Raw genomic sequence first — 27,344 nt, forward strand, 5'->3', positions numbered from 1 at the left:
CCAGTTGTTTCTATAAGGACATCACTGTGCTACACAAATAGGGTAAAATCCAGCATAAGTCCTACTTAAAATAGACTAACCTAAAGTCAGGACTAACTGAAGTACCATTTATTTCAATAGGTCTACTCTAAGTAGCACTGGTGTTGGATTTTTCCCATACAATTCAGGCCTTAGGAATTTAGGAGCCTGACGTGAGATATTAAAATAGTGACAGGGTTGGCCAAAGACATTTTGCTGCCTGAGGCAGAGAAGCAAATCCCCCCCCCCCACACACACACACATAATGATGCGTAATATCGAAGACTGGTCAAGTTATGTTGGCCTCTGAGGCAGAAAATCCCACTCCCTGTAGTTAAAAATAAATAAAGCAAATCATAAATTAATTAACTAAACATTTGCAGAAAAAAAAACTCCACTTGGTTCCTCATCCAACTATAGGGCCAGCACTGACTCCATCCCCCTGTAATTCCACTAGCACTGTAGCTATCCATGCATGTTAAGAACAATGAGAAAAGAATTGAAGCTCCCTGAAATACTTGTTGGTAATGCTGCCAAGGAAAACCAATGTACAGCCAAAGAGGGAGAGAGAAAACTATGAAGTAGAGAGTATTCATCCACTGAACCCAGTTCCGAACCCACCTTAGGGACCCCCTCCTCCCATACCAGCCTGCCCATGCTCTAAGATCAAACAGAAAGTCCCTTCTCTATCTCCCAAGTACGGTGGAGGTGTGGTTGATGGGGATGAGAGAAAGGGCCTTCTCTGTGGACACACCTAAACTGTGGAATTCCTTGTCTTGGGAGGCTTGGTTGGCATTGGCAGCCTATCCTACAGCATTTCACCATATGGCAAAGACCTTCTTGTTTAGGAAGGCGCTTGTCTTATTTGATGGATACGTTTTATCCAACATCTCTGTTTTATCTGCTGCATCTGTTTATTTCTACTATACTGTTATTTTTTTTCCCCTTTTGGACTTTTATTGTATTTTATTATTGATCTTGAATTGTTAGCCTCCCTGATTGGGACATAAACACAGGGCCACCAGCCCTACCATCAGGCAGAGTGAGGCAGCTGCCTTAGGCGGCAGATGCTAGGTGGCAGGGAGTGGCAGAGAGATACTCAAGAACTGTCTCTCCTTCAGACACTGCCAGTCCGGTCAGCTTCTGTACATGTAATGGAAGAGGGCACCATCTTGACCTTCACCTTAGGCAGCAAAATGTCTTGGGCTGCATCAGAAGGGTGGGATATACATTTTCAATAAGAGACATAAACACACACACAAACTCAGTGCCCTACCTCCACTGACTGCTACTTGTTGCTGAATGCTGATTGCTTCTTTACCTCCCTGTATCAACAGATCTCCATCCTCCCATCCTACATGTACCATGGTGACGTCGGGAAGGGAAGGTCCCATCTGCTGGTGTGTAAGTCCACCTGTGCAATATGTTTCCCTAGGGCAGGAGTGGGCAGAGAGTAGATCTCCAGTGTGTGGGACTTCAACTCCCATCCTTTCTGACCATTGGCCATGCAGGGCAAGGGCTTCTGGGAGGTGAAGTCTATCACCTCTGGTGATCTACCTTCTGCCTATCTCTGCTCTAGGAATGCACCAAGCCCAGACTTCTGAATCTCTGAACCCACCATGCAGGATACCTCCTAAGAACACAAGGACACATCAAGAGTGCTTCCAGATCAGACCAAAGGTCCATCTAGTTCACTGTCCTGTTTCCCACCATGGCCAAACAGATTCCTCTTGGGAAGCTCACAAGGAGGGCATGAAGGTGACAGCCCTCTCCCATTCTTGCTCCTCAGCAATGTATTTATTTATTCATTCATTAGAATGATACACCGCTCAACTGACAAATGCCCTCGGAGCAGTTTACCCTCGTAAAACTGCAACTGCTAGTCAGAGGCACATTGCCTCTGAACCTGCAGGCGCCATATGGCCACCATGACTAGTAGCTACTGATAAGCTTATTTTACACTGAGAGCCAGTGTAGTGTAGTGGTGAGAGTGATGGACTGGGAGCTGGGAGATCCGGGTTCTAGTCCCCACTTGGCCATGGAAGCTCACTGGGTGACTTTGGGCCAGTCACAGACTCTCAGCCCAACCTACCTCACAGGGTTGTTGTTGTGAGGATACAGCGGTGAGGAGGAGGATAATGTAAGCCGCCTTGAGTTCTTTGTGAGAGGGAGAAAGGCGGGGTATAAATGCAATAAATAAATAAATAAATAAATAAATACATTTATTCAGTGGAGGCTGGTGGCTCCTATTTTGGTGAGGCTCTGCCGCCATTCTAGGTTTTATCAGGACCAGCCAGAACTCTAAAGGAGCTACCCAAGGTGTTGAAACCTAGCTCCAAACTGGGTTCAGCACCTAGGATAGGTCCTTTAGAGTTCTGACTGGTTCTGACTGAAACCCAGAATGGATTCACAGCCCCGCTGAAATCAGAGCCACCAGCCTCCACTGATTTTATTCCAGGTCATGGCATCTGGCCCCATCACTTCCTGGCATATAGAAGGGGAAGAAATGGCAGCAGTGACAGATTTTACTTTCTTGGGCTCCAAGATCACCGCAGACGGTGACTGTAGCCATGAAATTAAAAGATGCTTGCTCCTTGGGAGGAAAGCTATGGCCAACCTAGACAGCAAAGTAAGAAGCAGAGACATCACCTTGCCGACAAAGGTCCATCTAATCAAAGCTATGGTTTTCCCAGTAGTAACGTATGGCTGTGAGAGCTGGACTATAAGGAAGGCTGAGCGCCGAAGAATTGATGCTTTCGAACTGTGGTGCTGGAGAAGACTCTTACAAGTCCCCTGGACTGCAAGGAGGTCAAATCAGTCCATCCTAAAGGAAATCAACCCTGAGTGCTCATTGGAAGGACAGATACTGAAGCTGAAGCTCCAATATTTTGGCCACCTAATGCGAAGAGAAAACTCTCTGGAAAAGACCCTGATGCTGGGAAAGACTGAAGGCAAAAGGAGAAGGGGACGGCAGAGGATGAGATGGCTAGATAGCATCACCGATGCAATGAATATGAACTTGAGCACACTCCGGGAGAGAGCGCAGGACAGGAAGGCCTGGCGTGCTATCGTCCATGGGGTCACGAAGAGTCGGACACGACTGAACGACTGAACAACAACAACAACAACAAATCCCTCCTCCTCAGCCAAAAAGGCTCCTGGAGTGTCTTGCATGCAATCAGTAAAGCAAGACACTCCCTGCCCGCAGGCTTACAATCTAAAGTCACAGCCAAGGATGTGTCATCCTTGGGGGATGGGGAAGGCAGAGGAAAAAACAAAGTGGTCTTTCAACAAGGCTGGTGGAATGGCCACGCTTCCCTTCTCATCTTCCTCTGCACAGCCTGCTAGAATGGTTGCTGGTGGTTACAGTGGAGGGAGGAGGAGCCTTCATGGGGAGCTCTTTCAGCAGGGCTGGTGGAATAGCCCTGCCTCTCCTCTCACCTTCATGAATTTCTCTAACACCCCTTTAAAGCCATCTAAATTAATGCAGCCTGCCAGACATGTATGCTGGCCCTCTTGGGAGCTTATAAGCCTCCTGGTTTAACTGGCTACCTGGGACTGCAAAAGCAGGGGGTTGTTTTAAATACCTGGCAGGTTATGGTATATGGAGGGGTGGGGGTGGGGCTTCATTCAACTTGCTGGGTCATAAATGGTGCAGGTTTGACCCTGATCACTTAGTGATGATGGGGCCAGTCCCCTGGAGCAAACAAACACTCCCCCCTCCCCCTCCCCCCTCCCCACAGCTTTTCTTCTGTGCACCCAACATGGTCTCCGGCGCCAACGAAGCCCTCTCGTCTCTCTTTATTAGAATAACAGGATTACGATATTAATAAGTCTGTTGTTTTCACCCGGTAATTAATAAGGAAAAGGCAGTCGAACAACTCGCCTGCCTGTTGCTAATTAACGCAGCGTTATACGGATGGCATTGACACTGTAGGGAGCCCGGGCGCCCGTGATGTTTAATGAATGCTATACAACCCTTAGTGTTATTTAATTTAATAGGAGAATTAATATCAGGATGGAAAGAAATTGCCTCTGCTCTGCAGATGGGGAGAGAGAATGCCACATTCATCTTGCTTTATTCAAAGCATCCACCCACCAAGTGAGCCTCTTAAAGGCTATTTGATTATCCAGTAATGGGCATATTTGGCCTCAGTGGCAGTAGGCAGGAGCAAAGGCCTGTGCACCTTTGATAGCAGAACAAATGAAATACACACGTAACCCTTCACCCAGTGCAATCCACTGATAAAGTTCCCCAGTCTTAATTCGATCTGTAAAGATTAGTCCAGCAATAAAAAGTATTACAAGGCTGACGTCCGTGGAGTCTCCCAGGGCATTTGACAAATGGCTTTATGACAGTAATAGGAGAATTAGAATGCGACATTAAAATCCACACTGTTTAGTCGAGCTAAACTTTGCAAAAGAGCTGCGGAGACATGCAGAGCGGCTCCTTGGATGGTGGCGTGCGTCCACCACACGGTCATCCCTTTGAACTGGTGAGCGAGGCCAGCGTGCCGATAAATAATGAGCATTTATAAAAAAAGAACACTCGGCTGCCTATCTATTTATTTAGTATTGCTGTTATCACTGTTTGCTCAGCTCCCATGGCCTGGCACTGAGAACACTGCCTCTCCACACAAAGCCAAGAGGTTTTACAGCATGCTAAATAGGTGTTCTATTGCGCCGCATATTATCCTAAGTGATGCTCATTCTTGGATGACTGCATCATTTTCGCAGCCTCGCTGTCGCTCCCGAGCATTTATAAAGTAATGATTTGACTAGTCTCAAATGATATTATCTGCCAAACGACTCTATATTTACACCCTTGGCATTCTGTTGCTAAATTAACTCCCCTGGGATATGATGGTGGCCACTGGTTATGCTGCTGGAATCGTGGGAGAGCTCCTGATCCAGTGTTTCTATACCAGTGGAATTGGGACCAAGCTTTTGAGAGGAGGTCAGCCTGCACCCCTACGTGAAGTTTCTTCGAGATGTATGAGGAGGGGCTGAAAGGTACTACCTCAAGCACTCACATCCCCTCAGGGTGGCCGTTGCCAAAAAAGAGGACAAAAAGGGGACACCTATTTGCATCAAATTTGCGTATCCTAATTAATATGTATAGATGCAAACTTAGAAATAATTATTACACTTGAAATAGTAACACAGTATATCTTGCCATACTGTGGAAGAACTGTGACCAGGTGACTGGTGTGCCAGACTATTCAGTCTATCGCCCAGGTGCTGTTGACGGGCAGCTTCGAGGCCCAGCTCATCCTTCTGATGGTTCTTGATCTTTAAACTGGACTTAGGCTAGTGAGCAGCCCTTCAAACAGAGGACGCCTTCAAAACAGATGGCAATTCTCTGGCAGTCCTTCAAACAGAAGACTTTCCTTGGTAAAAGAGGAGCCATGGCCACTTTATTTCACTACTGATGCAGGTAGGTGATTTTAATCCCTGGACAGAACGCTCTTATGGGGGCTCCCTTTAGACGGCCATGTGCATTACTTCATTTGTGAAGCACACATCCACACCCAACTGGCATGTCATGCTTTAAAAGTGTTTCTACTACTGTCCTGATAATGTCAGTTTGTTGTTGTTGTTGTTCAGTCATTAAGTCGTGTCCAACTCTTCGTGACCCCATGGACCATAGCACGCCAGGCCTATGACAAATAATGGTTCCAAGGCATGGTCTGAAGTCACATGAGGTAGCTGCCTTGCTGAAGTGAAGCAGGTCTGGGTCTGGTCACTGCTTGGAGGGGAGACCACTTGGGAATTGCATGTAGCCACCTGGAGTTCCACAATGAAAGAAAGGTGGGCTATAAATGTAATAAATATAAATGTAATGAATAAGTAAAACTGTTTGCTGTCTCTGGTTTTTTAAAAATAATACTCTGAGCATTTGCAGTTGTGGATTTTAAACTAATTCCAATCATAGCACCATCATGAATGCAGGAATAACACAGAGTCTGCCCACATCACCTGCCCCTCTCTGGGTAGCTATTTGGGCCCCCTCTGGGCTGAGGGGCCCTGGACCTAGACCCCAAGGTCCAGCCCTACCTGCACCACTGGCTGTATACCCTACCACTTAGTGTTACTGGGCCGGTTCGTACATGCATGCCACCATTTGATTTCTCATTACTCACATGCTTAAGCCCGGATAACTCACAACTGAATGTGTGAATTCATTGCATGGAAAAGCACTCTGTGTACGAGGTGATGTGTGGTAATACAGAAGGTCTTTTGGTGGTGGTTGATCTCTGATGGCTCATTCACATATGATGTGACAGTCATCAAGTGATGACCATACATGTGTGAATCAGCCATAGTCAAAGCGCCCCTTGGCGGACAGGAAGGTACAATGCACCAGACGCACAGTGACACTGGGCAAGAGGCAGCCAGGGAATTGGCTCCGTTGAGCCATTTTGGAATAGCACCCTGTGCAAAAATCTCCCTGCAAGTAGAAAACTAGTTTATCAGGGAGAAGGGTACTATCCCAGCCCATTCCCTGCAGTGCTAGTTTTCTATTTCCAGGAAGATGCTCTATTTTTAAACATCAGGAAGCTTTCAAAAATGTATTCCCCCACCTGATGTCTGAAGTGGCACAGTCCATAATTTAACCACCACATTCACACCACATTCTGTTGCATGTGCAAAGTAGGCCTAGAGAGCAGCGGGGTGTGGGTGGGGGCAAGGAACCAAAGAAAAAGCAGCCAAAGGGAACAATGCCCCTCCAAACGCTTTAAGGGTGAATATTTGCACAACCTAAGTCTTTTTCAGGAGAAATTTGTAGTCCACTGAAATCACCAGTTTCTACCCCCACCCCCTGCCAAATGGAAAACAGGTGGATATTTGGGCCAACACCACTTTTCTGCTTCCCTCTTCTACAAGCAGAAAACAAGTGCAGCAGGGAGAAAGGCACTATCCGAAACTGATCCCTGCAGTGCTAACTTTCAGTTGATGGGAAGGCTTTTGGACAAAGGTATACTGTCTGTGGACCTGAACGTTCCATTCAGCTTACAGGAGCAATTTCCACTGGCGGAGCTGGGGGGGATGCAGCAGGAAGGAGAAGCTTTGAGTGGAGGAACTTGCTGGGTGGATGGGGCTTGAAGTAGCCCTACATCTTGGATCCCCCAGCCAGCCAGCCAGCCATTGTTGCAAGAAGTGGAAGTTTACGAGAAGGACCCCGGGCATTAAGAGACATATGCAGATATATTGCCTTCCTTTAGAGCACCAGAAGTAGATTACTTCAGCCAGCCTACATGTGAAGCCAAGCCCATCTTTGAGTTTGATGACTTGAAGCCAACTGGGCTCAAAGCATTACAGACTTAGAGTACAATAGAGACAAACACAGATATATGGAATAGGAAGTAACATTCCTCCTCCTCTCAAGTGCCGGTGGAGGCCTTTGTAGTAAGCCATTTGCAAGCTGTGGTTATAGCTTTGTTCATTAGTGTGTGTGGAGGGGTGGGCGTCAGGAGTAAAAAGAGAAGGGCTGCTGAAGCATTCATTATTGAAATTCTGAGCTTGCAATGGACCAAAGATCCCTCCTGACCTTTCTGTCATGCTAGATACAATTGAGTTAGTGCTGAGTTCTGATTTAATTCCAGGAATGGAGTTATAATTCGCTTATAGCAGACATTTCCCTGAAAATGCAGGCATCAGAATACTGCAGGAAGGTAGGCCTGGTTGCACAAATGAGGCACATTTTGAGAAAGATGTTAACAGCATCCATCCATCCCCACCCACCGTTAGAGGTGCCGCCCTTCAGTAGTTGTTGTTCGTTCCTAAATCATGCTAGATGAGGGGTAGGCTAGTTTATGCGCTCAGTATAGGCCTCAGTGTGCCTATATGGAGCCTGCAGCATGACAGAGAGACCCTTGGTCCATTGCAAACTCAGAATGACAGCGTGCTTGATAGCTCGCAAATCCTTGAATTGGAGAAAACCAACAGATTTCTAAAGCAGCATCACTTTCCACAGTGTACATACCTGTTTCTCTGAGGGTGGTGAATTGCCGAAAAAGAGGACAAAAGAGGACACTGATTTGCCTAAAATGTGCATATGCTAATGTATATGTACATATACATATTTAGAAAGAATTTTTACAATTTAAATAGAGATACAGGTCATCTCACCATAGTGTGGAAGGCTGTGACCAGGTGACCTGTGTGCCTGCCCGTTCGGCCTGCTGTCCAGGTGCTGCTGATGGGCAACTTCAAGGCCCAGCTCTGTCTTCTGGTGGTTCCTGATCTTATACCCGTGTTGGACTAGACAGCCCTTCCAGCAGAGGACACCTTCAAAATGGAGGACAGTCCTCTGGCAGTCTTTCAAATACAGGACTGTCCTCTGCAAAAGAGGACACATGGCCACCCTAAATTTTCTCTTGTCCCACTGTCAGCTCCTCATGTACCAACTTGCCTGCTGCCTGAGATGTGGTGGAATGGCCCTTCACTGTGTCCCACCTATGATGGAAGCAAGGTTGGGCTGTGACAAGAGATTGGGCCCAAGTGGTTCCCTCTCTTACTGCCTTCCCCTGGGCTGGTAAAGAAATCCTTATTCCAGCAGGCTTTTGCCTTGCTGGGCAAATAATGCTTTTATCTGAAGAGCTGGTTTTAATCTGCAGTGGTACAGTTAGGTAATTGTTGACACTGGATGCTGATGGGGTGCACTAGGGGTGTCCGTCATTGGGAAATCTAGTTCTTTTTGGACCCGACGGAGTTCCATGGCATGTACGACTCAATTTGTGTCCGTGAGCTGAGCTGCAGGCTTTTCCTTGAACTCCGGGAACTTTTTTGTGCAGGTACTGCAATTTGTGCAAATTTCTGAGTAATTTGCGCAAATTATGGCTGAATGTGTCAAATTCAGCCATATTTTTTGCAAATACTGCCATAATTTGCACAAATTGCTCAGAAATGTGTGGATTGCTCAGAAATGTGTGCAAATTGCAGAGCCTGCAGAAAAAAATGTGCAAAGTGCCCAGAATATCCGAGAACTGGTCTGACTCACTGAAGACTGGGTTGGGCACCACAGCGGGAAATGGAACAAAGTCCTGGAGGCTGAACCAGGAAAAAAAAAAATCCACCCCACCCCCAGTGAATTTCCCTTTCATCCCTATCCTATACCCCACCCTGTAGGTAGTCATGTGTATTACTTCACTTACTTCAAAATGTGCTAAGCCAGCCTTCCTGCTCATTCTGTTGCTTGGGGCCCAGAATGTCTGCCCCAAAGTCTTTCCCTGACAACACCACTGTTTATCTCTTATGCTTGCCTCTGCTGTACTGTATTTCATTGTCTTTTATTCAGTATGATTGTTTTATTGTAATATTGTGAGTCTGTTTGTTGTAAGCTGCCCTAAGTGACATGCAAACTTCAGAATGGCAGAGTACAAATTTATATATATAAAATATATAAGTAAATTCTGATCAAACAGGCTTTGCAGGTCTTTGCAGCAAGATAAAAACCTGCAAATCCTGTTTACCGGAGATGAAAGTGGGATGAGCGTGTATATGGATGAGCATATGTACATGGGACTGTCCGGAAACAAAGTCTTGCATCTCTCTCCAGCTGTGCTGGGATACTGGCAATCCCAACTCACATTTAAAAACCATTCAAGACACAATCTGACAGGAAGTTCTCCTACTGAATCTGCATAAGAGCATGATAGGGTTGAAGATGTGATGACCCAAATGTTAAAAGACAGGAAACAAGGAAGCAATCCCAACTTTGTTAAGACTATCAACAGCCATGACATCTAAACCCATATATCAAAATTTGACTAGGCGATCACTAGGGTTTGTCACATTTGAGAGAGCCAATTGGGGGGTGGGGTGGGGATGAAACTACATGCAACTGCAGTTGGGGCGATTCCATTATATGCCCGTGAATTTATTATGCATTTCAATCCTGCCCTTTTTCCAAGGAAGAAGCTTCATGACCGAGAAATCAAAATCCAGGCTCCCCTGGGTCCAACCCTCTGTCCACTAGGCCTGCCTCCCCCAACCTGGTGAACTCCAGATGTGTTGGGCTGGTCAATGGCCATTCTGCCTGGGAATGGTGGGAGTTGCAGCCCACATCTGGGAGCTGAACTGAGTGACAGAGCTGGTGTAGCACAGTGGCTAAGGCTACAGACTGAATCCTCCCATTCAAATCTTAACCCAGCTGTAAAATCATATGCTGGCATTTTTGTTCCTGCCCCTTTTGCCCTTGGCCCCACCCATCACTGGAATACTTCCCCCAAGAGCTTCTCTAAAATGGAATTTGGCTGGCCCTCAGGCTGAAAGACTTTCAATACCCCTAGATTACAGAGATAATTTAACTGAAGTGAATGTTATTACTCATATGACCATTTGCCTCTGAAATATATAAAAATGATGCAATTATCCAGATAGTGCTCTGTTTCCAATGAAATCCACAGTACCCATAATGCTGAGCATATTGCCCCCATGTTAGAGGTTGGCTCTAGTCCCCCGTTACCCACCACACACACACACGATTCTCACTTAAGCTAGTAAGTATATGTAGCCAGTGGTGATCTGAGAGATTGCTTTCTCCCATATAGGCTGCCCTGGTCTCTATGTTCTGAGGGGGAAGGCTTGTTTGCCATACCACAGCCTACTGAGGTTCATTTGACCATGGTGCAGAGGTGGGCCTTTTCAGCTGTGGCACCCGACATATGGAATGATCTCACCATTGAGATCAGGCAGGCTCCTATGGTGGAGTGCTTCTGCCAACAACTTCAGCGCTGTACCCTGACATTTGTTCCAGGAGCTTATATTCTGGAAATTGTATTCCCCATAGTGCTAGCCAGCAAACACTGGTTTTTCAAGGCTGGCTAGAGATGAGAAAGCTGCCCCTGAGCACATAAAGAATTTCTCAGGGCCAGTCCAGCACGATAGGCAGTTCAGGTAGCTGCTGAGGACATCAGAATTTGAGTTGCCTGGTGACTCCAGAAAATCCTGAGAGGCCGGGACACAAATGCCCCTCCTGTGTTGGGACAACCGGGGGCATGTGCTTCTCTTCTTACTTTCCCAGTGGAGGCTGGTGGCTCTGATGTCAGTGGGGCAGTAAATCCATCCCAAGTTTCAGTCAAAACCAGTGAGAACTCTGAAGGGGTCAGACATGAAATGTAAAGCACCTTAGGGGGCTCTTTTAGAGTTCTGACTGGCTCTGACCAAAACCCGGTGGATATCACCCCACTGATATCGGAGCTGCCAGCCTCCACTGCTGTTTCCCTCACTCTATTCTAGTGCAAAGCAGAAGAAGAGGGCTGTAATCAGTAAAATACTTACGGAAGGAAGACCCTTCACATTCCCATTCCGCATACAGTAAGATTGCTGTTGTTATTAAATTTTTATCCTGCCCTTTCTCCAAAGAGCTCAGAACTAGGGATGGGGGAGAAATTAGTGCCGTTCACATTTTAATGCAAACTTTCCTAATTTCACACTTTTGAACCACTACATGAACGAAAACTTAGTTATCTTTTGGAGTCCGCACTTCTCCAAATTTTGCAATGGCGTGCTCCAGTTAAAAAACATACACAAAACACAGGACAAGAGTGGAAAGTTATGTTAAAAAAAAGTATTGTGCTAGGAAGATTGCTTGCAAAAAATGTCTCTGTTAGGCAAAATGTTTGTATTAGGAGAAATGCACACAAAAATGAATATAAATGTTCATGAAAACTTTAAAGAAACAAAAATCTTGAAGTGCGGGATGAACCGAAAGTAAGATTGGAAAAATTATCACGGTTCAGGATGAACTGAATTGAATATTGGGAAAAATTAGAAAAGGGGAGAAACTGAAATCAACAGATTTCTCCTTTCATACCAGGACAGCATACATAATCCCAATGAGCCTCATAACAAGCCTGTGAGGTAGGCTAGGCTGATTGGCACAAAGACACTTACAGCATAATCCTACGTATGTCTGCTCAGATATCATTCCCATTGAACTCAATGGGGCTTACTCCCAGGTAAGTGTATATAGTAGTGCAGCCTCAGAGAGGTTTTGTGGCTGTGTAGAGATCTGAGGTTGAAGAATAGCACTCCTATCCACACTGGCTCTCTCTGTAGAGAGATAAAATTAAAATCAAATTATGTTTTGCCTAGAGAGCAGCTATATGGATTGAGCTGGCCCTGTCTTTGTTTCACTGAAATACATAATTACAACGAGATTGAAGGTAGCACTTGGGGTCACTGATTAGGTTTCCTCTCCACCCCCTTCTCTGTTCTTTGCTATTATGGAAGTAACACTTTAACCAAGTAATCATCCTTTTGCTGTCTAAACTCCTATTACTTTATTTCAGATTATAATCTGGGTCTGAGATTATGTCAGCACTTTCACTTATCCTCCTCCCTGCCTTCAACTAATTCCACCCTCCACATTTCCTTTGCAGGCTGCTCTCCGAAATATTGGTTCGTTCAAACAAAAAAGAAAAACTCAAAAATCTATTGATAGATTCAAGCTCTCAAACCACTATGAACGAGTTGCGGGGGGGGGGAGTGTGTGTGTGTGTGTGTTTTAACACACCACGGTTTACCAACTCTCAAGTTTGTTTCTGGAAAGACCAGAAAAGATAAAGTTCTTGCCCTTATTAAATATTTATCAGTTAATTACAATATGTAGATTGCATTGGTTGGCCATTCATCTTTTAAGGGGGATACAATAAAATACAGTGGAAAGTTGTGTTATCGTAATTGCCTGATGCCACAGGAAACAACCAGAGCCTGCTGCAATGTATTTTACATTTATCTGCACCGCCGCATTTTCATTTTGTGCGCAAAGATGCCTCGGTGGTTGTTTCACAGATACTTAATGTTTGCAAACTCGGCATTTTCTTAGGAGGCCTCTTTACAGGAAAAGAGTTGTTAATACAGCAGCTTCAGTGCAATCTCTTTCTCTCTCTCTTCCTCCCTCTGCCCCCCATCACCCCAGAAGAGTAAAACTAGTTGACTTCAGAAAATTAACTCTAGCTTCTCTGTTCTGTTTCCTCCTGGTTTGGAGCTACTATAAGTCCCAAAACAGAAGTCATCAGCTAGTACCTCATGCTTTTCATTCATTCATAGGTGTGTGTATTTACACACGAGGATGTCTGAAAAATCCTCAATGGATTCAAATGAGTTCGGAGTTTTATGAATCTGACCTGTGGATTCTGCAGTGGATAGGCTTTTTCCAAGTCGCACAGATTCCGCAGGCTTGCAGACCAGTTTTCTTACTTTGGGGGCAGGGGGATTTCTGCAAATTTGCACTTGCGTTAATGCACATTAGTGCTAATTCGCACTTGTGCTAATGTGCATTAGTGCAAGTGTGAATGAGTGCTAATGTGCATTTGTGCAAGTGGTATGGAATTCTTGTGCACCCTAAAAAAACAGCAGATTCCATCAATGAGTGCTCGATGGAACAAAAGGCACCTGACGATATGCAAAACACAAATGGAACAGATTTTAAAAAATCTGTACATCCCTAGCACACACAGTTGGATCCAGATTTAGGTACATGCAACTGGGCTGGCTGAAACAAATCCCTCCTCTCCTTCCCATTGCTACCTGTCTGGCTCCCCTCCCCCAAATGTTACACAGAGGGTTGGAGGACCCTTCTGAATGGGGTGAGCTGTAGTGTTTGGACAGGGGGTGATCCCCCCACATTTAATGGTTCCAACCAGTATTGTCTAGGAATGATTTTGTGTTTCCAGACAGAGGGGTCCTAGTGCTAACAATCAGAAGGCATTGTGCAGCTATTCCATCTTTTTTTCCTTAATGATTTTCCATGGTAAGAAAAAACATGGAAGAAACAGTGGGGAAACATGGGAAGGTTACAAGTGCAAGCTGAGGCCATCTGGGCCCCCATAAAATCCTGTGAATGAGGCAGAGCCATGGCACCATAAATACCTCATCTTGAAGCACCCTAGGTGAAAAACTGTGTCAACCAGGACTCAAATGGTGCAGATCTAGTCCAAGGAAGACATGTCTACTTAGAATCAAAGGAGGCAGAGGTTCACTCAGGGCAGGGCTTTGAGGCAGAAGCCCAGGGGCCCACTCAGAGCAAGAAGGCCCCCAGGAACAGAAAGGCTGGCTTACCATATGATGAAGTAATACACATGCCCATTTGAAGAGCACTCCACCACAAAGGCCATTTGATCTAACTGAAGTAATACACATGACCATCTAAAGAAAGGGATTCTGGCAAGACCATTAAGTCCAGGGTCTAACGTTACCTAAGTGCACCACTGAGTGGAGGTAAGTTATTGCCTTTTCTAGGCTGCTTTCACACAAGAAATGTTTGAGCCTCCAGTGGTTCTCCCACACTGGAAGCATTCAAGATGAGGCTGGACAGCCATCTGACAGGGATGCTCTGATTTGGATTCTTGCACTGAGCAGGGGGTTGGACTCGATGGCCTTATAGGTCCCTTCCAACCCTACTATTCTATGATTCTATGAGCCTATCTCCAACCATCACCTTCAGAACAAATTCCATACCTAGTCTACTGTAGTGAGAAGGGGCTGATTTCAGCTAAAAAAACCCAGGTGATCCCAGTTTGATAGGCACCCTGAATGAGTTGTAAGGGGCTATATGGAAATGCGGAGGGAGCAGGGGCCTAGTGCATATGATTTGTCCCAGTGCAACCTGTCACTGGGGCTACTGCGGGTGGGGATGAGAATCGCACCACCTAGGCCCAGATATGACTGCCGGCAAGGTGCTGCTGTGTAGTGTGCTTCTCATTCAGCATAGGGAGGGAGAAGCATCTGCCAGGTGAAGCACAGAGGGCAAAACTCCATATGCAGAGTTAGAGCATTACCCCCCACCACCTCCACCCGCCACAAAAAAACAGCCCTCTGCATCATTGTAGAGGCCACCAAGGCATGTGGGAAGCAGCTCTTGAGAAACGTGCACACTGCTTCCATCTGCCCAAACTTCATCCTGTGAAATCTGCATTCTTATCAGGCCCCCAGTGCTCACTGTGCCTGAAGCCACCAATCACCCTGCCCAGAGTCACTTCCAAATTGATCCCCAGACTTTGAGGTTCTGAACTGTCTGCCTTGTTGTAACCAAAGTGGGACTGACACACTGGTAATTCTCCATTGTTTCATTCTAAAAATTCAAACTTCGCACAGCGCTCTGCACATGCGCACTTTGACATAGCTTTTAGTGCCTTCCATTTATCCATGTCTTCCCCACACCCCAAATTTTACATGCACATGCACTGCAAAAAAGGAAAGAAAAAAAAGGAGAGAGGAAGAGTGAGTTTGTTCGTACTTAGAGTTGCAGAAAGATTCCTTTTGTGACAAGTTTGAGTGATGCATAGGAGAGCATAGACACATCAATAAACACCACCCAGAAAGAAATGTGAGGTGCTTGTACACTTGATCATGTCAAAATTGGTAGGGTTTTTTTTTTTTTACTAGTCTTTTCTTTCTTTCTTTTAAATCGATGCACATGTTCATGCCAGTAATGTAGAAGGGTGTGTGTGTGGGGGGGGGGGGTGCAAATACAAGGAAGAAACTGAAAAGTGTGATAAACTATGCATGCTTCAATTCTGGGATTCCAGTCAGAAAAGTTCCCCTAGTTAAATCATAATTCAGGAGGAGTGGAACTCAGAGAAACAACAAAAGGATGGAATGAGTGAAATCCTGTTATTCCTTCCCTGCTCACTTTAGTCCTCAGCACCAGCTAGTACCAAGCCCCTAGCAATCTTGGCAACCCACCTGCACATAAGCAGATAACAGCGATGAGGTGAAGAGCTCACATGGGGGTCATGATGCATTGCAGGTTTGTGCAAAGTAGGAAGATTAGAATTTCAGATGAGCATGGGAAGCTGCCTAATACAGAATCAGACCTTGAGTCCACCTAACCCAGTTCCATTGACCCCAACCAGCAACAACTCTCAGAGGACTCAGGCAGACATCTCTCCCAGTTTTTCTGCTGCCTGAGATCATACAATCATAGAGACAGAAGGGGTCTTGGAGGTCATCTAGTCCAACCCCCGCTTGATGTAGAATCTGCCATGCAAGATGCAACTACATCATCCCTGAGATTTGGCTGTCCAGCCTCTGCTTAAATACCTCCAGCAAAGGAGACTCCACCACTTCCCAAGGCAGCCTGTTCCACTGTCAAACAGCTTGTACCATTTGGACATTTCTCCTAAAGTTTAGCTAAAATCTACTTCCCTGCGATTTTCACCCACTGGTTGTGAGCAACAGAAAACAAGTCTGCTTCATCTTCTGCATGACAGCTGTCATGTCCCTCCTTAATCTTCTCTTCTTATGGAACTCGGTTTCCAGATCCCTCGGCATCCTGGTCACCCTACTTTAAAGTAGAGGTGCCAGAAATGGCACCTGGCCTGTGGGCACATGATGCAGCCACCTTGCTTAAGCTAAGCAGGTCTGGGTTAGGTCCGCATCTGGATGGGTGAACACCTGGTAACCCCAGGAATGCTGCCATGATGGAAGAAAAGTGTGATATCAACATACTTAAAGAAATTAAATGTTCTCTACCACTGAGCGATGGCCTCTATGAATGACCATGTACCAAGATTTTAAAATGCACTGCACTCACAGTCAAGCTGTAGCATCTGAGAATATGCACAGTATGCTTTGGTTTCATGTAGGCCAGGGGTGGGGAAACTTCAGGTGTTGCTGGACTTCATTTCCCATCAGCTCTAGCCAGCCTGGCCAGTCGTGAGGGATGATGGGAGCAGCAGTTCATCTGAAGGGTCATGAGTTTCCCTGCCCTGATGTAGACTGTTGCATTTCAAGATCCTTTTTCCCACTCAAGACAGCAAACAGAACTGAGAACTGGGAAGGGGTGTGGGGGAAAGAGGTGAGATGTTCGTGTACAAATTCTCCTAGAGAATTTATGTAAAAAGTGGAATTTATATTATCCAAATTTCATAGTCACTGATACTGTCGGGTTTAGGCATTTATTAATATTTTTAAAGGTGTTGAAATATTGACCATAGCAAATGGACACTTGACATTGTTGCCTTAAAATTCATCAACAGGAGTTATGATTGATGGGGCCGAGTCAGCCAAAGTGAAGCACCTTTAAGTCCCATTGGTTTCAAAGGGTGAGATTTGAGCATGTGGTTAATCTTCCTGTTGAAGTCAATGGAACTGAGAAGTGCCTAAACTTTGGCTGAATTATGAAAACGACTTTTGAAAATGTTTGAAATGCAACATGTGAAATTTGAATTCTGATTTTTTTTTTAAAAAAAAATTCCTGGCTTCCTAATTGGTGTAAAATTTCATTTCAGCTTCAGCAGCAAATGCACCTGTCCTTGACTCCAGCTGGGAGACTGATGTTGTGACCTCAACTGCATTTCTAGTAAATGCTTCAGAGTTTTCTCGACATTCACACTAGTGAACCAATGGCACTTGGTCACCAGCAGGTAACAGAGGGTCACTGTTTTGTGTGACCAAAGCTTCAAGCTGGGTTTTCAGAGGAAATTGGTTCCTTATTCTGGCACCAAAACAGGGACTGCCATCACCTCCCCCTGCTCCCCAATGTACCATACAAGCTGGATTCTTTTGCAGCTTGGACCTTGCATCTTGGCACTAAAGTCTCATGACTGAGACTTGTCCTTCCAGAAGCCACTTAGATGGAAGGTCTAGCTAACCTGTTGTCCATGGAAATGGAAGTGGTTTAATGGTAGGCAGGGGCCAGTTGGGGAGGGGGAAAAATGCACAAGCAGGCTAAGCTCCAGAGCTGCATACTAACTGGGAGATGAAAGAGCTAGAGGCCTTCTGAAGTACGTGCTGTCTCAATGATTAATGGGGGTGAGGGAAGGGTGAGGCCCAGCCCCTAGTAAACTACAAGATGGCAAAGTGATTCTAAGAACAACAGAGCAGTGTTCATGGAGAAAAGCTAGTCTGCCTATGCCAAGAAAATCTCCTCGTGCTGTTTTTAAAAGCCTCTTTATTTCCAGTATCAAAACAGTACATTAAAATAGATGCCGAGAGCCAACCAATCATTAAAAATAAACCAACAGTGATGTGTAAAGTACAGCCAAAGAATCGCTCACTGCAGCGGTGAGGTTGTGAACTGGTTCTTCTTATTCCAATGTGTTCGCTATTATTCCGCTTCTGATTGTGAGACAATAACCCACAGAGGCAGCCATTCACTTGCCCAGGAATTCTCTCTCTCTCTCTCTCTCTCACACACACACACACACACGCGTGCGCACACAGGTGATATCTGAGCTGTATCACAAGAGGTGTAGTGCCTTGTTTTAGTTTTATTTATTTTTTAAGAATGCAGCTTTCTATTTTCATCTGCGGTCTGTTGTGTTAGACACGCAGTGGGAGATGCTTTAGAAAGGCCTTTTTCTCAAAGAAATGTCGGGCTTTCTGAAAAGACGGCCCCTTTAATGCAGGGTGTCTCAGAGTGGGGTTGCCTGTTTGCCCTCTAGACTCTTACAAAGGTGTGGTGAGCCTAGTAAGGGATGGAAGAGGAAGTAGGTGGAGCGCCACAGTCCTGCCCCAAAAATATTTAGATGGGATAGATGATAGCAGGATAGGACAGTGCATCTCAAACTGTACTCTAGGGTGGGCAGGATCTACTTTGTTTTTTTTATACTAGACCCTTGAGTTCCACTAACCAGAGACTAAGAATGAAATACTAAGAATGAAAGAATTCTGAGCCCGGGGATTTGTTTTGAGTGCCAGAACTAAACTAAGTTCACAGTCCTTACACACACACACACACACACACACACTCTCACACCACTCCTGGTTACTCCAAGCTTTCTTATTTTCAGCACTACAATTGGTGTGTGTGTATGGGGGTGGGTGGGGAGGGTTGCTGCTATTGTTAGACAACTGGGAGTCAGAAATCCTTGCCCATCTACTGCAAATCACCCAGTCAGCAATTAGGGATGTACGGATTGTGTAAAACCCATTCCATCCATGTTTCATGGACTGTCAGGCACCTTTCATTCCATCATCCACCCACCCATGGAATTGTTCTTTTGTTTTGTTTCCGATTTGTGCAAATTTGCACATGTGAAATTGTGCAAATTCCCCCCAAATGTGCATTTTTACACTTTAGCCTATGGGGGAAATGCTCATTTTTGGCTGGGTTTTTTATTTTGCATATTTTTCTATAACGAAATTTGCGCAAAATTTGGGAAAGTAAAAAAAAAAACCAGTCTGCAAGTCCATGGAATCCACCCACTTGGGGAAAAGCTGGTCCACTGTGAGATCCAAAGGTCAAATTCATGAAAATCCAAACTCATTTGGTTCCATTGTGGATTTCTCCAACATCCCTACCAGCAATCCAGATCTACCATCTCTAGGGAACCCTGGAATTCTTCAGTAGCTTATCAAGGGTTCCTTAGATCAATGGAGATGGACAAACTTCCTTGAAAGACATCTTGAGCTGTGCACCACTGCCAATCTTCCTCTACAATGAACAGGGAGTTCTGGGTGCATTTCAAGGTGAAACCTCAGTTCACATAGATCTGCATGGGTTCCAGGTAAACTGACTGTGTGCCCTAAAACAGGGGTGGGAAGAAGGAAGCGCTCCAGATGTTTTGGATGTCAACTCCTGGCATTCCTGAGCATTGGCCATTCTGCCAGGGTCTTCTGGAAGTTGAAGTCCAAAATATCTGGAGATTACTGTCTGCCCAGCCCTGCCCTAGAGCACTACCCAGATTATTCTGCAATATGCAAGGGTTCATCAACAGAAAAGCCCAGATGGAAAAGGTGATCTGAAGATCAACATTTTGAAATTAAGCCAACTTGGGGGTAACCAGGAATAAGATTTTGTGTGGAAGGATTGTGAGCTGCTCCATTCAGGTCTGGCACTCAAAACAAATTCTTGGGCTTGGCATTCTTTCATTTTGGTTGTATGTCTTTTGCACCAGACTTTGGTTGATGGATCTTGGGGTTGTAGTAAAACACACACACAAAGCAGATCCTGAAAGTCTGAAGTATGCTCACTTAAAAGAGCTCTGCTGTTAGGGCAAGGTGCCTGCAGGAGATGCAGCATGGGTTTCACCCTGTGGGTCAAAGGATCCAAGTGAGGAGAAAATCAGGCACTGAGCATCTGAAGTGGACTAGGCAAAAAAGAAAAAGAAAAGTGGTGGTGGAAGTATTTAATTAAATTTTTGACTTTATGAAAATGAATGCCTGAAAAAACAAAGCAACAACATTGAACCTTCTCCCCCCCCCAGCATTGCCACCCTTTTAAAGAGGATCCTAAGACCGATAGATACAAAATGATGCAGATCCACGCCATCATCTTTCACAAAGTCATTCACCAAAGACTGTTAAAAATCATTTTAACACAATGCATAGACGGAATTATTATTATTATTATTATTATTATTATTATTATTAATCAAGCCACCCTGGCCTTGAATGTCAACTTTATAACATCCAGCCACAGCCCCTCCTCCACCAATGAATGCTCTTCGGTACAGTTAAATAAATAGGAGGTAATGGGTGGGCAGAGGGCTGAGGGGTGGGAGGCCTACTGTTGGTTGCACTTAGAGGTATTTTTTTAATGAGATAATAGGACTGTAGCAATTTCCCCTGCTTGGTTTCCATGGCAGGGAGCCCTCACAGATGCATAAGATTTACAGGTCCCTGAGAATCTCCCTGAGGCACAGGATGTGTGGTTAAATCTGCGTAAATGGGATGTGAGCTGGACAGCCCGAGCGGGTGATGGCCAGGGATTTCAGCAACACAGCTGTAGTCCAGGTTTGCTGAGGAGCAGTCGGGGAAGCTGAAGTGCAAGTCAGCCTCAGGCACATTTCCCAGGTAATTTTCTGGCATCTCGCTCGGACTCCCTTGCAGAACTGGAGATCCATAATGATGACCTTCTCCTTGCACAGAGAGGGGGTCGTATTCCAAGGAGACGGACGTTAAGGGGCTGTCAAAGAGAGGGTCTGTGTAAGCTGCTGAGCTATATATCCCTCCCTGGGCCTTGCTACATGAGCTGGGGTTGGCCATCTCATACTCAGCCTCCATCGGACTGTAGTAGACACTCACTTGGGGGCTTCTGCTTGGGGACTCCCTCGTGTTCCCCTTGGCCCGGCTGTCTTTCTTGTACTTCATCCTTCTGTTCTGGAACCAGATCTTGATCTGCCTCTCAGAGAGCCTCAGCAGCCGGGCCATCTCCAACCTGCGCGGCCGGCAGAGGTACCTGTTGAAATGGAACTCTTTCTCCAGTTCCACCAGCTGCATATGGGTGTAGGCTGTGCGGACTCTCTTGGAGGAGGAGAAGGTGGGTGGAGAGCTGCGGTCTAAAAAAAGGAAAGGAAAGGTTCAGTTCAGCTTGGACTCTAATGGGTTTGCAGGGAATAAATTCATTGCCTCATAAAACATTTGACCTAGGAAGAATCAACATTAAAAAAACCCCAGGGTGTATAACAGGGTTAGGCAACATGGTACCCGCAGGCACCAATGTGCCCCCAGACACCCTCCTTGGCACCCACCGAGACATCCTACCCAATTTTTATGTTAAAATATTTGTATATTTTCTCATTGACAACTGGGATTGCTTCAAAGGGAAGTGGGAACCTCTTGCTGCTGCCATCTTAATTTCCCACAAATGCCTCTGGGAAAGGTCCTTTGTGACTACCATGACAGCCATTTATGGTTTTGCTCAGGACAGTTTCTCAAATTTCTGAATGTGCCCACCGGTTGCCTACCCCAGCTGTATAATGTACAAATATGCAAATATTACACACTGCCTGCATTCAGATAAAACATTAGAGCTAAGGCAGAAGTCCTCAAAGTTTTCTCCGAACATTTTAACCGGTGCCCAGAACTGCCTCCCCTGTTTGGTGACAGTTGTTGGTGACAAGGTATCCATTCCCCTTGTACCTTGCAAAAAAAAAAGTTTGCTTATTCACTTGCATTGCCCTGCAGTGACATCATAAGAACAATAAGAAGAGCTGCGCTGGATCAGATCAAAGCCCTATTCAGTCCAGTATTCTGTTCCCACTGTGGCCAACCATATAACTACTATGGGAAGCCCACAAGCAGGACATGAATCCAACAGCACCCTCCTGCTTGTGTTCCCTAGCAACTGGTATTGAGAGGCATACTGCCTCCGATGCTGGAGGTTATATAAAGCCATCCTGACTAGTAGCCATGGATAGCCTTCTCCTCCATGAATTTGTCTAATCCCCTTTTAAAGGCATCCAATCTGCTGGCCGTCATTGCATCATCACGTAGCAAGATCTGAATGACTGCATGGTACTGCGACATCATCCTGCTCACTGTGTGATCCCTGATTGGGTGGGATCTCCCATCTGATAGGGAGGAAAAAGCAGCGGTCTGAGGGATAAATGATGCCAAAAAAGCCAGGGGAAACAATGCTGCCAAAAAGTATTGGTGGAGGAGAAAGGGAGCATTTGCCCAATCTAAACGTTTTTTAGGATAAATTTCTATCCTATCCCACCAAAATTGCTCATTTTTACTCTAAAAACTGAAATGGGAGATTATTCCATGCAGCTCAGTAACATTTTGGGTCCTTTCAAAAGATAGTTGGGAACATCTCGTGTTCTCTACATCTCTCTCTCTCTCTCTCTCTCTCTCTCTCTCTCATATCTATCTTTTCCAATACTCTATTCGTCTATTCTGTCTCTATATCCAGCTAAATAATTGTACATCTTTCTATATGTGTCTACATTCATCCCATTTCTAATGGATAGTTAAACAAAGAGATTCATCAAAGTGTCATTAAGAAAAAATGATTTTTATTTAATGAGAAATATGGGTATTCTCATAATGTTAGTTTTTGGTGAAGAATGTAGAAACAATATATTATAATTAGAACAATTTTGACAGAAAAAAAAAATATGTATTATAATGCAGGATTCCTTAAGCAGAAGCCTAGTTTCTCCTATGGCCCAGGACAAGGTAGGATATAAATGTAATTAATTAATTAATTAATTAATTAATTAAACCATGGAAACACTTTCTGAGTAATTGCCCAAAGGATGCTCTGAGGGCACATGTTCTGGTTCAACTACTAAAGCTAGGGAGTTTGGCCCTAGGTTCTGCAATGGGGGACCACCGGAAAACCATATGTAAGGTGCATTTATTTCCTTAGAGAAAGGACAGGGTATAAATGTAATAAAGACATAAAGTGCTGTATATTAACAAGTATTTCAAAAATTGCTAGGAAAACTATAGTCCAGATCTGCATTTCCCATCATGGAACCCTCCAGATGGGCTGGGTCACAAGTCTCATCTTCCTCAGTCAGTGTGGCCTACTTGCTGGGGAAGATGGGACTTGTAATCCAGCCCATCTGGAAGGCTCCACATTGAGGAAAGCTGATCTAGATGCACATTGGCACTAAGCACAGGAGATGACAGATAAAAACAAAGTACCTGAAGAAGGAAGGCTGGTGTTCTGCTTGGTGCTGTGTCTGGTCTCCTTCATCCATGGGAAGACTTGTTTCGGTAAGTGGCCCTTATGTGCTTTGCTAGTGCCATTGGTGGAGGTACCACAAGGATTGGAAGAGGTAACCGGTGGAGGCTGTTGTAATCTTGAGGTCTGATCATTGCTGTTCCCTAGAGATCTCAGGGATGTCTCTTGGGTACCTTTTTGGTCTGTTGGAGACCCCATAGATGTTTCTGGCTCCTGGTTTACCAATGGAGCCGGAAATGGTTGTTGACTAAAATAATCCCTCCTAATGGGATCTTGGCACAGACTGCTTTCCGAGGACTCCTGGTCATCTTCATGAAGAGCCTTTTGCATTTCCTGTTCTTGTCTGACTGAAGGGATGGGGAAGGAGACTGAGACCTTGAAATGAACGCGAAAGGAATCCAGACAGAGCTCCAGTTACTGCTGCTGAGGAAGGATCCTCCTCAACCAAGTGTTCCAAAAGCTAAGAGGAAACATTCTAAGAAAACATACCCTGATTTCTTAACAAGAACAATGCTCACCAGCCATTCTGGCCTCTGGGCCAAACCTGCTAAAAAAGGAACATGAACTTTAAACAAAGGCAATCTTTTGTGTTTCAACAGGTTTAGAGTTGAAAAAACCTTGTTCTCAGAAATGATCCTTCGTAAATGTCTTTGCAGATGCCCCAGATAGTTGATATCTGGATTTGCCCTCCAGTGAGTTCATTTCAAGATTTAAAATCTGATAGTATTTGTGAACTGATACATAATGGTATTTCATGTTTGACAGTGTTTTATTGCTGACATGCAGTAGTGTTTAGTATTATATGATGTTTGAGAGTTGACATGCAATGATATTCAATGGTTGACTTGTCAGGTAACTACAATGATATTTAGTTATTTGATAAGTGGGACCAACAAAATGTTGCAAAGTGGAGTGCTCCTGTTCAGCCTTCCAATCTCCCAGCCAGCCATGCTTTTTTTCATGATATTCCATTCCATCCCATCCGCCCTGCCCCAGACCATCAGAATTCTGTGGCTACTGAGCATGCTCAGTCCTCATTAGGCAGTCCTTGTCATTCCCCCACCCCACTTTTTAGGGTCCCCCCCTAAATTTTTTTTGTCGTTCTGCAAACCTTGGAGAGTTCCCCCCAAACATGACAATTCTTCCCTCTTGTTCCTAGATGGTGGCTTTTGGGCTACATAAGGATAAAGCACTTGGCGAATGTTCACTATTCATATATATATATCATAGTATTTGCCAGCTGAACGTGTATGAGATTATATTAGTTTATATTGGATACCTGCCAAAATAAAAAATAGAATCAAGTGATGCCACTAAGTCTAATGCACTCAAATTTGAAAGAGAAGCTCTCACATTCAGAATTTGGATTCTAGTTTCAAATTCAAAATTTGAACAGCAAAAGTTGACATTCTGGTGAATTTTTAATATTCATTTCAGTGCTCACCTTGTTCCATCTCCTTTACTGATGACAGTCAAGGGCAAGCATGCTAGGATGATGCTGATGAACCGCTCAAAGAGTATAATATGAAGATGAGCTCCCAAACCCCTACAATATACTAATAATTCCTCTCTATCCAGCACCAGACAAACACTGTGCATGTATGTGCAGTCTGCTGGTGTATATGAGGATAAATATGTCCTTCACTTAAGGGCAAATAATCTCTCCAAAACACAGAGGAGTTGATGGAAAGAGTGGGCCACTTCACATGACGCGCCGGGCTCATCGATTGTTGTATAATCCATGATGAGCTGTGGTGCGTGCTAGGCACCATTTTGAATATGCAACCCCCACTTGGGGTTTGCTGTGTCAGGCGAACCCAGCCATTGCCAAGCATTAGCTACTGAGGTTTGGGACAAGATGATTAGTCTATAGCAGGGGTGGGCCTCTAGATGTTTTGGCCTACACTTCCCATCAGCCCTAGCCATCGAAGGCAATGGTGAAGGATGATGGGAGTTGTAGGACAAATAATCTGGAGGGCCATAAGTTGCCCAGCCCTGGACTATAGCAATCCTGTAGCCAGAAATATTGTGATGGGGCAAGAGTGGTGTGTGTGTGTGTGTGTGTCTGTGGGAGGTGGGGTGCTAAGTATTTACTGGTGCAGGAGAACTGGAGGTGAATGGAAAATAGCAACGACAAGAAAAACTTGGTAGAAGCAGCATCGGCTGCGATTCTAAACTCATTTACCAAGGAATAACCCCGCTGAATACAGTGGAACTTACATCTGACTAAACATGCCCTGCATTGCACTGTAATATGCTTAAATGTTAAGTTTTTCCAATGGATTAATTTTTTTTAGCCAAAATAAAAACCTAATTTTAATACCATTAAAAACATTAGTGCCAAGTGCTTGGCAGTCCTTCTTGTGTCCAATGGTACCATGGAGATGGAGAAGGCTTTTGTACCCTACATGACTATAAGTGTAAGTGTTGTGGGGTGTGTGTGTGTGCAACTTATGGCTTCTGTTAGGATGATCCACAGGAACCCTGGAATCAATTCCATTACTATTTTATTACTGGGTCAGGCAGGGGGAGTACCACATCTTATTTTAGTGAATGGGAGATTTACCCTGAACCCATTTCCCACATTACACATCCAAATCTATGTTCATCTAGGAAGTGCCGCCCACAGCATCTCCTTGATGGGTGTACCTGTATGATAATGCATGTTTGCACATAGTTGTCACATTCACACTGTACCATTTTAGATGTACACTTAAAACATCATTGGTATACACTTTTTTAAAAAACATGATGTGTCAAATGGCACCTCCTATTGCCATCAGTGGCAATCAATCAATCAATAATCAATCCATCCATCAATCAATATCTCTCTCATTTCCAATGGATGAGGATTGGACCATGGATGTGTTAAATGACCATGACTATTCAAAGGCAGGTTGTCTGTATGCATAATGCTCCTAGCACAGGAAATGCTGCACAGTAGAAAATTGGTGATTGTACTACAGAGGGGTCTGTATTTCATAATTGCTATTGATGTCTATGTTAGCAGTAATGGCTTGTTTCATGTAAATACTGAAATGATTTGCGGAATAAATATTTGGCTTGCAGTCAATACAATATCTATTTGTATAAAATTTACCAAGTGTGACCGGGTGAAAATAAGCAAGGTATGTTTTTTAGCACTTCCCCTCCTTCCCCTACCCAATGATCTGAAGAGTAAAGGTGTATATAAGTTCTGCAGCAGGTTTTTTAAATACTACTACTACTACTACTACTACTACTAATAATAATAATACTTTCCTCAAAGAGACAAACAGAGGCTATTGGGAAAATTGTTGGCCTGTAGAAATGGTGGCAAGCATACAAAAGATCTTAGAATTGTGTACTGGATTTTGCAAGAGCAATGGGAGCTAATAATATTCAGTTGGCTAGTAAGCTATATGAACAGCTGTCACCTCACTGATGGAAATGAATGGGCCATCAATACACTGTCCTAAGATAAATTCATAGCCAGAGAGCAGTGTATACTGTACACTTGAACAAATCTGGATCATAGTAACCCCAATTTTGCACCAAGGAAAAACTGAATCCTCAAACTTGGTTTTCATATATTTGTTTATTTTTGTAAAATTTATTCAGTTTAAATAAAGGGAAGGGGCAAAGAACTATGTTATATCAAAGCCCAGATCACTAGAAATCATAACAGCCACTTTTAAGCTTTCACTAGGCATTACTCACCCAGTTTCAAACCTATGTTCACCACAGTCATTTGGGCTAGAGACTTTCTTTTAAAAAAAATGAAAACAGATCCTCAGGAGGTTGTATTCTGCACCCAGTCAATTCTGTGCTTTTGCAGACTTGCAGAATACACATAACCTCATGTACAGGCTGGCTGCCCATTGAAATCCAAAGGTGTAAATGAAAATATGTGAATAAATGAATTTCTACTAATTGTGTGCTGTTAGCTTTACCTATGTATATTGCATTTGGT

The 27,344-nt window shown here is 44.5% G+C and overlaps 1 protein-coding gene across 1 annotated transcript; it reads right to left on the bottom strand.

Moving 5' to 3' along the window:
- Nucleotides 1-20,568: 20,568 nt before the first annotated feature.
- Nucleotides 20,569-24,846, bottom strand: LOC146353550 (homeobox protein Hox-D3-like). The gene is made up of 4 exons (XM_084829747.1): nucleotides 24,837-24,846; nucleotides 23,911-23,936; nucleotides 23,353-23,767; nucleotides 20,569-21,254 (listed from the first exon to the last, which is right to left on the bottom strand). Exons 1-4 carry the CDS (start codon nucleotides 24,844-24,846, stop codon nucleotides 20,569-20,571), a joined length of 1,137 nt encoding a protein of 378 aa, XP_084685873.1.
- Nucleotides 24,847-27,344: the final 2,498 nt, after the last annotated feature.

The sequence above is a fragment of the Heloderma suspectum genome, chromosome 2 (assembly GCF_057233095.1).
Source record: "Heloderma suspectum isolate Gila_16-S chromosome 2, 16-S_ref, whole genome shotgun sequence".
In the NCBI taxonomy this organism is placed as follows: Eukaryota; Metazoa; Chordata; class Lepidosauria; order Squamata; family Helodermatidae; genus Heloderma; species Heloderma suspectum.